Source organism: Adiantum capillus-veneris, chromosome 18 (genome assembly GCF_014529385.1).
Source record: "Adiantum capillus-veneris isolate H3 chromosome 18, ASM1452938v2, whole genome shotgun sequence".
Taxonomy (NCBI): Eukaryota; Viridiplantae; Streptophyta; class Polypodiopsida; order Polypodiales; family Pteridaceae; genus Adiantum; species Adiantum capillus-veneris.
In genome coordinates this window covers 96,215,458-96,226,931 of record NC_140948.1, presented here as the reverse complement: position 1 = coordinate 96,226,931, position 11,474 = coordinate 96,215,458, and the positions used below count along the sequence as shown (strand labels likewise).

At 45.3% G+C, this 11,474-nt stretch overlaps 1 protein-coding gene across 1 annotated transcript in view; it reads left to right on the top strand.

Moving 5' to 3' along the window:
* The first annotated feature begins 1,486 nt into the window (after window positions 1-1,486).
* Window positions 1,487-11,474, top strand: part of LOC147436053 (anthranilate synthase alpha subunit 1, chloroplastic-like) — a 64,474-nt gene continuing 54,486 nt past the window's right edge. The window contains exon 1 of the mRNA XM_086488953.1: window positions 1,487-1,940. Coding sequence (XP_086345079.1) covers window positions 1,766-1,940 — 175 coding nt within the window. The 5' untranslated portion in view covers window positions 1,487-1,765. The remainder of the gene's footprint in view (window positions 1,941-11,474) is intronic.

The window sequence follows — 11,474 nt, the reverse complement described above, 5'->3', positions numbered from 1 at the left end:
CTAGAGAGCCTATGAGTCAAATAGAAAACCATGCTCCTGAGTAAACACCACCAAGGACTTCTACTTGAGTTTTGAGCTATTAAAGGATTTTTTTGAAATCTTGGCCTTATGTTATTTATGATATTATAATTTTTTCTTTCATAGTTTTGTCAAAATGCCTAGTTCCTTAGGCTCCTCCAAAGCTTAGCCTTCATATGTCTGCTTTCAACATTCTTTGCTATGTGGATTCTGTAAAACCCTAGCTCTTTCTGTACTGCAATAGTGCCACCTTATTTTTGCGCATTCTCACATTTTTTTCTAAAGTGCGAGAAACCCTCTGATTTTTGGCTTTGAGAGTATTGATAGTTTTCTAGCCAAGGGCCAACTGTCTTCGATCTTGGCATTATTTGCATGTTTTAGAAGGTTGGGTTAGTAGAAGCAAACAATGTCCTAGATACTAATTTTGTAAATTGTCATCTAATGGATAGCAATATGTGTATAACAATTTATGTAGAAAAATTGGTGTTAACAAATTTTTTAACAATATTGAAACTAAAAGAAAGTACAAATTGAAGGAAGCAAAATATCTATAGAGAAACAAGTGAAAGGATCACGACGGCTTTCAAAAACAATAAAAAATTATAAAATTGTTAGGTTGAATTAAACTGGTATCAGTGTTTGGGAAAGGATTGCCTCAGCTTAGTCTTGAGCCGATTGAAAATCGAGACTAGCTAACTGCAAACCATGGTAAACGGAAGAAAAACCAATGAAATATGTGAGAAAGTCGTCCAAAAATTTTACAAATCTCAAAATCTCTGCTAGTATTTTTGATTTTCTTCTTTGTGAGGAAGAAACTCGATCAGCAACCGCTTAATAAAAGAGACTTTCTCGAACGTTAACACTGACTGGAATCAAGCTATAAAGTGCAAGAAATGTAAAGCCATGTGAAGTTGTGAAATGAAACGTGAAATAAAAAGAACTAATTAATATATATGTGTGTGTATATAATTTATTAGAATTATGTAAAGTGAAGCTTCACTTTAGCATTCTAAAACAATAGAATGCAAAAAAAACATGTGTGTGTGTAAAATTTACTAAAATTTATGCAAAGTGAAGCTTCACTTTAGCATTCTAAAACAATAGAATTCAAGAAAAGTAAAGACATGTCAGATGTGGAATGAAAGGTAAGTCTCCATCATGAACTGAAAACAATAGAATTCAAGAAAAGTAAAGACATGTTAGGATGTGAAATGAAAGGAGTCTCCCTAACCCAACACAACACTAAGGGTTTCTTTTAAAAAGCCAAAAATTTTGCCTCCCACACAGGGAGGGTAATTCTTATTTGACTTGATTTGACGTGGAAGTGACAAGGTCTCACAAACCCACACTAAAAAAGGGGGGGGAGGGGGGGGGCGGGGGTTAACAACTCAAAAATCTAACAAAACAGGGAGTAACTCGAAACAGTTACCCCGTCCTAGTGTGGGGGTTCTTCTGATTTCTTGCACCCTCGTTTACAAGTAAAAACTCCGAGTCCTCCCTACCTTCTCCACCATTTGACCTTTTGTCCAGTATCATTTTGGAAATTGGCACACTATCACCGGTGAAAAGACTTCTCTCCATGAGCATAGCGTTTCCTAACAGCCTGTTGTAGGCCTACGTGAGACTTCACCTGGTTTAGCAGGTCATGGTGAAATTGCATTTGATGCAGTTATGAGGACTCGGCATGCTGGAGCAACATAAGGGGCGTCAAGGTTTTCTTTGAAAATCTCGAGCAGGTTTGATCCTGATGGCCTCGTGGAAATTGCAGACATCGGTATCACACGGAATGATCGGTTACACATGTGGGGGTTGGCATCATAACAGATGCTTTTCAGCTCGTGCCCACTTTGCTGAAGTAGAGCAGACCCCTTTCAACAAGAGCAAGTTGCGCAAACCTGACAATGAGGTCTCCAAGCTTGCAGGTTCTCTTCGTTTGCCTTCTGACATCACTTATTCTCGAACTACTTAGTGAAATATTTTTTTCTTAGTACAGTTAAAGGGTTTTGTGTTACTAGCCCTTGTCTGGTTAGCCTTGCCTTGCTCTCTCTCTCCATGATCACACAAGGTACATAGATGTGCAACCTGACCCCCAAGGCTCATATTTAAAGGCATAAAGGCCCAAAAGCAACAGAAACAAAAGCTAGTCACCCAAAAGAACTTGTGCAAAGAGCAGGTGCTCCGAAAACAAAACTGGCATTCCTAAAAGCTCGGGTGGCGCGATTCCTGGGTCCATACTACCACGTCATCATCCGGGCTGTGAGGTGCCATGTGAAGAAGCAGAAGACCAGAAGAGAGCACAATGCTCAACAAAGCAGCAGGCCCTCTAGCAGTTTTTCCACAGCAGGCTTAGCGTTTGGAAGCCAAGCATCAGTGTTTTTCAGTAGTCAAGATCAGTGTTTTCAGCCCTTGGCATTTGCCCTCGAACATCAGCCTCTAGCCTCGCGGTACCAGACCTTTCCTGTACCAAATTCCTCGTTGGATCTCACCAACCCCTTCAGTTTCAGCCGCATTTTCAGATTTCAGCCATCAACGTTTGTGCATAGACTCGTCGTCACCGTCGCTGTTTGCCAGCACAGTTGCAGAATTCAGCCCTAGGACAACGCTCAGTTTTCAGACAGCCTCAGCCATAGCATATTTCATTTTCAGCCCTCAGTCTTTGCTGTCGTCGTCGTCGACATCATTGTCGTCAAGTACCACAGCATCTAGAAGCATTGTACCAAACCTTTGTTCAATCTAAAGCAAATACCTCTCTAGCCTTAGAGAGGGGGGGCTTTGGGACCCCATCTGGTGTCGTCTCTTCTCTCTCTCTCTCTCTAGTACTCTCTTGCACTCTCACTCACAGTTTGCATTCCACTCTCTTGTTTTGGTCATTGCACATTCTCTCTCTAAGCAAGGAAGGCTCTCCCTTCCTCTAGAGTAAAAGGAACTTTGAGCACTCATTGATCACTCATCCTGAGCTTACACCATCATTAACTTTCGCTGCACATTACATTCGGGCTATGTATTCTGTCTTGGACTTGTTGCTAGATTGCACCAAAGTGACGATTGTTTTGGCAACACCCTTTGAGAGAAAGATAGAAGTCAATCAAAATTTCAATAAATGTAAGAGTGTTTACCTCAGAGATCCTACTAAGGGCAACGGCTACCATATTGGTAGCACCCTTACAACAACTTATCTCGAAACCTTATCATAGAGATAAACTTGTGAGTAGAGTATTGTGGTAATTGATGCAAAATACCTAGCACACACTCGTTCATTGGAGTCTAGATGTGTCTCTCTCACACACACATAGTGCTTGCTGAAGCCTAGACGTCTCTCTCTCTCTCTCTCTCTCTCTCTCTCTCTCTCTCTCTCTCTTGCGACTGCGGATGCCTACGATATCTTTGGCAAAACGTCAAGCATGGGCATGCATAGGGAAGAGGCTGTCGCCTACAATTGGCCCACAAAGGCAAGGTTGGCAAGCTTGGTGGTGACTTCGTCGACTACATGCACGTTTGAGAGACGTAGAAGGTATGACCGCTTGAGAAATTCTCAAGTGCTTTAAGTGTAAAAGTATAGATTGTAACTACGGAAAATATATAGTCTATTTTGTAAAAGTTCTCCTTACAAAGTTCCTTTGAGATAATCTATACTATGTATAATGGAGCTTAAAAGTTTCAAGGAAGGAGTTTCCTCTTTCACATAGGACATGCGTTATAGTTGCGGCATGTATGCATAGAGTCGATGTCTACTACTGAGCTGGTTTATTGTCCACTATTTGTTTTGTAGGCGTAATCAAAGGAGATTACTTGAAGACAATTACTCTTCTTCTAAGGAGTGTTATGTCACAAAGTGCTGACATGTCAACCCCCTTGCCCTCCCTTTATAGGTGCCAACACCTGGGTCGAGTAGTGCACTCCTAGCCTCCACGATTTGGATTATTTAAAGAAAGTCAATTATAATAAAATGACCTTATAAGTGATGGTTCGCATGTAGTGCAAACTGGGTTCATGTAGTGGTAAAAAATGCTCATGCTAGGTGTGCAATTAGAGGGCATGCAGCTACTCTAAGTGCCTGGACATGCACGGCCTCTGTACAGGCTCATAAGGTTGCCATAACACTTCCTAGGCTACCTAAACCCTAGAAGTAGGAACAACTTGTCCACATGTACATAAAGTTAGATGTGCACGTGACATCGCTTGGTGTGTAATCAGAGGGTATGCAACTACTCTAAGTGCCTAAACATGCACTGCCTGTGTACAGGCTCACAAGGTTGCCATAACACTTCCTAGGCTACCTAAACCCTAGATGTAGGAACAACTTGTCTACATGCACATAGGGTTAGATGTGCATGTGACATCCCCCCCTTTTCAAGGTGAGGTACGGATACCGAGTTGCATGGCTTCTATGTAGTCTGCCAACAACTCAGGGTTATCTGTGAAATATGCTTCATCAATCCATATTGCCTCGTGGGTTCCTCAATCTTAGAACTTCAAAAGGAATTTTCGTGCTTGCTTCTCTGAACCATGGGGAAACCGATGCAGCAAAATCTGCTCCGGTTCCATGACTTCTGCTTCATCGATGATCTCTGGTTCTTCTTCTTTGGAAATGTCCTTTGGTGGGTCTCTTTGAAACAACTTCAGCCAAGAGACATGGAAAATGTTGTGCATTGACCATGAGTTAGGCAACTGCAATTTCATAGAAACCTCATTTATCTTTTTAATGACTAGAAATGGACCATATATACGAAAAGACAACTTTGGACACTTCTTTCCTACTTGCTTGAGACGTTGTTTCATGATCTTAACATAGACTCAATCCCCTTTCTTGATAGTAACATCCTGACGATGCTTGTTAGCCTGACGAGAATAAGACTCCTGAGCCTTGCTTAGCCGAAGCTTCACACTCTCAGTAATCTCATCCAAAGATTGGCTTTCAGCATTGGCATCATGCAATCGACTGATGGATCGAGTCAACGAAGATTGAAACGGACGGCCAAATGTTGTCTCATACGGTATTCTACCAATGGCTTTGGAATATGAGTCATTCAAAGTTGCTTGAACTAACGTGAGATACTGCTCCCAATGAGACAGCTGATCATGCACATAAGACTTCAAAAGATTGAAAGCCAATTGATTGTAGATTTCAATTTGACCATCGGACTATGGGTGAAATGCGGATGAAAAATTCAACTTGGTGCCAAAGTTTTCAAAAAGTGCTTTCCAAAAATTAGACGTGAACTTGACATCCCTATGTGACACAATCGACTTTGGTAAACCACAAAGGGGATACCAGTGCTTAATGAATAGACTTGCTACATCTTGTGCTGTCACTGTGTCCTTACAAGGAATCAACATGCAAAACTTGCTGTGACGAACAACAATGGTTAGACACTGAGTGTTCCTTGAATGCAAACTAGGTGGAAGATTAGTAACAAAATCCATGGAAATGTTTTGAAGCGGCCCTTCGAAAATAGGCAGCGGTAGCAAGACGCCTTGCTGCTTATTCCTAGGAGCTTTTATCTTTTGCCAAATGGAACACTGTGTGACATACTTGAACACATCTTTTTGCGTTTTAGGCTAAAAAAGGAATCTTTCTACCTTTTCTAAAGTGGTATTCATGCCTCTGTGCTCACCCGTGAGTGCATCATGTGCATCGTGTTTCACAAACGGGAGCGCATAACAATATAAAATATACTTGGATAAATGGAATTTATCATTTGATACTGAAGCTAGATGATATAGAGAGAAATAAAGAGAGAGAAAGGGAATGAGAAGATCGACACAGTACTGGGACCAGAAGATAGGCTGGTCCCCCCCGTAATAGTATCTTTATTACTGAGGAGAAGTCTATACAAGCACTTGAACCGAATGTATTACCACGTTCATTCTAGAATATGATTTGATGGTTCCGAGAAGCCTCGGATTCCTATTCCTAGGGTAAATCCCTATTCCAAGGAACTTCCGTTCCTTATTCTGAATGCTCGAGAATCTAAGTTCTTGACTTTGGATCTCACCTTCCAGACTCAGGGCATGGCATCCCTGCAAACCTTTTTTCGACTCTGCTCCCAGAGTCCTCTTCCCGCAGAATAACTCTGCTTTCTCGGACACGAAGTCCTTTCTTGAGAATCTTAAGTTCCGGATCCAAATCGAGAGTCTATCACTCTCAGATTCGTGAATCTACTTCCCAATCTCGGGTTCGAAACCCTTGGGCTGATCTGGTTCTAGTTCCTCAGAGCGCGTTTCTCCTTCAGAGGCTCGTGCCTTCCTCTGTTCCTACTCCCTCACGAAGAGGAAGTACACTGCAATCAAATACTCAGAGATCATAACATGAAAATCATTACCTTCATAATCTCGACGCTCGAAACGTAGCTCGGTTCTCAAAAAGCAATTTCCCGGAAAAGTTCTCGTTGTAGAGAATTCTCTCTTCCAATCCTGCACACAGAAGAGGTGTGCTCTCGGGTTCCTTGTAAATCAGCCCCGTCTATGACGTTTATGGACTGAAACAGAGAAAAACAACAACTTTTCGCGATAGAAACTCTCTTCGTACACACTTCTTCGTGATGGAACTCGCACACTGGGTCTTGGCGACATATGGTACGCTCGGGGCAACCATGGGCATCACCGGCAACGTCGACTTCACGGCTGAAATCTGCAGCAGCATCTTCTCCTGGCAAGCGCCGGTCTTCTCTTGCTTCTCCAAAGCGGCAGAGTGTACTTGCTAGCGTTGGCTGGTCTGTGTGTCTGAGTGTGAGAAGGGTTCGCTTTTATTGCTCCTAGCCACCCGCGGGAATAGAGGCAACGTTGCCGGTAGGAATAGACGAGGGAGAGGGGTGCCAGAGAGGGGAACATAGAGAGCACTGGTATTCAGCCAAAGAGAGAGGGAAGGATCGTGGCTGCCAAGAAAAAAAACGCTGAATTTTGTTTTGGCCTATTTTAATTGAGAGCTGCCCACTTATTAAGTGAGTGGCCGGCCTTTAAAAAAAAAAAGTATGAATCTGCCCAAAAGCTCGATAAAACCTTATAAGCTGAAAACAATGGATACACAGCACTTCCTAGGTGTCCTTGGGTGCAACCACATGCACGGATGAAATGCAGACATAGACTTCCCCACGGGGAAGCATTTGCTTTCCCGAAAAGCAACCTGCTTTCTCAGAAAGCAACTGTTTTCCCTCAAAGTTTCCTATGAACTCATCTTCATTCAAGTGGTTGCTTATCCTTGTGCACAATCCTAACACAGTTCAGAATTTCCTCCCGACTATGGAATATTCCCTTTCCGATGTCCCCATCACCCCCACCTTGTGACACATCAGGAATACCCATCACCTAGTCCTTTCCTACCGAACTTATTGTATAATCTCCTTCGCGATGCTCTACGTCACCCATCCTATGACGCATCAGAGATGTCCGTTCCCGAATGGTCGAATACTTCTTCCCGACGCTCCCTGTCACCCATCTGATGTGACGCATTAGAAGTACCCGTTTTTGGTGGCCTTACAGATATTCCCGTTCACAGTGCTGCCGTCATTACTCTGAATGATGCACTAGAAATATCTGTACTCGGATGTCTCCAGAGAGAAAAACCCTCTCACTTAAAATCCAATAATTCATTTAGAATTATTTTTCTGTCAGATAAAGCCATTTTAGCAACATCTCTCTCACTTATAAACAATTTTCCTCAACTGCAAAGGTCCAACTGAACTGTTGGGGCGAAACCGGAAATATTCGAGATCTTGCTCAATGGTGAGTTGAGCTGGTCCTTTCTCAAAAGAGAACTTAGAAATTAAATTAAACAAAAACTCAATAATTAAATACTTACATTACCGGTTCATGTCTTTCCTCTAGTACCTCGAGGATATCCTTCACCAATCATCAATCTTACGAGTCACGGAAGAACTTGTCATTCGCGTCTTTCCAACTGATCAGAAGATTCTTAATCTGAGAATCTGATAACTCAATTCTGCCTTCTCAACCTCGAGAAGAATAATCTTCCTAGAAATCAATCTAGGTATCTGTACTTGCACGAAAACTTGCGCGTATAGTCTTGAGGATATTAAACGTCATATATTCCTCCCGCATAGGGGATGTCCAAATCATAGAGCATGAATCTCATGCGAGGATGTCTCCTTCGGCAAACAGAATCTACCATCTCACTAGAGAAAGTTCATGTTCTAGGCCTTTGTGTAGGCCGAGCCTTTCGATCCGGAGATACCTTGTGCACGGTGGCACTTCTTTCCGCGTTTTCCTCTTGCGGGTGTTACGACCAGCAGTGCTTTCTTGACGCCCATCGGCGTCTCTTCCTTGCGGCTTGCAAAATCTTAGGCAAATAGGATTCTAGCCATAGCTTTTTCTGGACGTATGTTCAAATTCGGTTCACAATAGAGCGAACCCGCTTTAATTCTCAGGGATGTTCTCCCATATGTGATTAAGGTGTCTCTTTCCGTCTTGGAACAACCGGCCGATCATTACATGCACGAACAAAATAGTTCATGTTCTTACTAGCACTATGCCAATGATACTTGTCTTGCTTATGAAGAAGTGTATGCTACAACCATAACTTTCTATTGCAGTGGGCAGCGTACTTGATGATCATTGACCATCAAAATACCCGTTCTCAGTAGAGAAACTCAGAGCAACTGAACACATCTGAAATAGAGATTCTCATTCCGGTTAGCAGAAAAAAATTCGAATGGTAGTCGATTCTCCTTGACAGCAAGGTTTGCATCTTCATGTGTTATCCATGTACTCAAAAGTGTATATAATATTCATGCTGTGTTAGAGCATCAATAAACTCGGAAGATTTCCTTCCCTTCGTAAGATTCTCAGAGCGAACACGCTCAATGAGACGATTCCTTCACTTGTCAACTTGGACCCAGAGCAAACCCGCTCATTAGATAAATTGGGATTTCAAATCTGGAATTCCTTGAGCACAGGCTATAGCCGTCTCTTGCTCCTTCCCTCATAAAGAGAGCGTTTATTCGGATACAAGATCGAGCTCGGTGCCGCCTTCGCACACCCCCTCCACGCCATCGCTACCTCTCCCCCTTTAGCTCGCACTGTCCCAGCCCCCTCCCGCGTGCTACCCCCTCCCCCTGCCCCTGCGTCCGCACGCCATCGCTGCCCTAGCTCGCCCCCTCCTCCACTTCTCCCTGCTCGCGTTCGTTGTCCCAGCCCGCCCCCCTCCTCCACATCTCCCTGCCCCTGCGCCCGCACGCCCTTGCTGCCCCAACCCGCCCCCTGCCCTCAACCCACCCCCTCACTCCCCGGATTCCGTTCTTTTGTCGACCTCCACCTGCTTGTAGGCTGTTCTCTTTCACCATCCTGGTAATCGCCTCGACACCAACACCCTCTTCTTTCCAACAGCAGACACAGAATGGGGCCTCTGAGGTGGTCCCCTCGCCTGACACCGCGGAGTCGACCCTTCAACTTGCTCTTTCGCCAGAAGAGCAAGCGAGCTTGATAGCCGAGGTGGAACGCTTGCAAGCCACCTTGATTATCTGCAAGATCATTGGTACTTGACCCAGTCGAGGCGAGGTTCGAGATTTACTTCAGGCCCCACTCCTCTCCGATGTGGGCAAGATCACTGATGTCCAGATCTTTGGGAGAGGATACTAACAGATAGAGTTCGAGTCTCGAGAGATGACGGCCAAGGTGATATCGATGAGCCAGCTTGGTATCCGAGCAGCTTGAGCTTACTTCAGACGATGGCATCATGGTTTCGACCCTACTACAAATGTGCTTGAGTGTTACGTCCCTATACATCAAGATGGGCGCCTGCAGTTATGTCCGCCCAGTGTGAACATGGCCCTTTGGTTATGAAGTCCTATAAATAGGACTTGAGTCTCATTTGTGAGACATCTGGTGTGATCACCACACTTGGGACTCTTGGCCCTCGGCAGCTTTGCCCGCACGCCCGTATTGGTGTGGGCTTGGTGGTATGAGACACCGGCCCTTGTGGCAAAGGCTAGCCCGCTTGGCTGCAGGCTCCAGGCTCCAGGCTCCAGGCTCGGAGGTGAGCCCGTATTGGCTCTATGGCTGGGAGGTGAGCCTGATGTCCGCTCACTACGTGTCTAGGTGTGAGTTTGGCTTGTGTCGTGTCATGTTTGCAGGATTGGATCCGACGAGGGACTAACATTGGTATCATAGCCTCCTTCCTGCTCGTATACACGACATGGCGACGTGCACAAAACCACTAGAGCTCATGGGGCCGTGATGGCCCAGCTTGACAGGCTCTCCCAACTCTCGGATAGGGTGGTATGGGACGCTACTAACGAGAGAGGAGGGCAAGGGGACGCATGCCAGCTGGTGGTGGGAGTCTGGTGAATTCTTTTCATGGATTCTAGTGTGTGGAATGTTGATTGCTGGAGGCAGTCACATGGATGCATGGTGTGTCTTTTTGTTACCCTCTCCGAAAGCTATGTGTGCTTGAGGGTGTCCTCGGGAGCTGCCACTCCGAGGACATGGCAGCACCCTCCGTAAGTATCTCATGGTGAGTGTTTGTTTATTTTGGAGTATGTTTAGTAGTCATGGGAGAGAGGAGAAGACAGTTTTAGCCTCGTGTTGGCATGTACTGGTCGTAGCAGGTTGCGCTGGTGTTCTCTGCACTCGAAGCTTGGGGGCTGGTGGTTCTGCACCAACTACACTGAGCAAACAGCACCACTGCGCTGATTCAGCAAGGAAATCAATGGAACAGCAGGCGGCTGGTTCAGGACCAGCGTGTTGGGGCGGTCAGGCCAGCAACACGCGTGGGGAGATGCCCTCTTGGCGGTCAGGCCAGCAGCGCGTGGGGGGAGATGCCCGCTTGGCAGCGCTGCAGGACCGTGGTTCAGAAGAGGCAGGGCTGCGCGAGAGCAGCAAGCAAGGGCGGTGGCATGTCGGCAGACTAAGGGCGGCGCACGCAATCTTTGGGTGGTGAAAATTTGCAGGCGGCTAACACCACATACGTTTTTTGCTCATAGGTTTTTTCTTAATTACCCATAACGTCCATTGATTTCAAAACCCAAAGTGGCCGTCCGACTTATGAAAAGGAAGCCCTTCATTAAAAAAGGGTGTGAAACCTGCAATTTACACCTTTAGTGAGTAAAATCAAGGGAAACCTCTTGCGAAGCTTCCCTGCTTGAGGCGGTCAGTTCTCTAGGGCGGCTAATCTTCCCCGGTCTTCTATTTAAGTGTGCCGGCGGGCGGGAGCGTGACGGGACTGTCACCATGAGCTCTCTCGCGCACAAATCTCTCTCTCTCTCTCTCTCTCTCTCTCTCTTTCTATTATTTTGCTTATTTACTTAAGAGCCCTGGGTGTCTTTCCCAGGTTATCCTCTGCTACATACTCCCGCATACTTTCTTCACCTAAGCGCCATGGCGCCACACGACGCTTCTCCGCACAAGAATGGCGTCGCTAGCACGCATCAACCAATGGAGTAGGCGCCTCTTTCTCCTCTCGATTCCACACACAAGCACGGGCTTCGTCCCGAGGGTTCTTT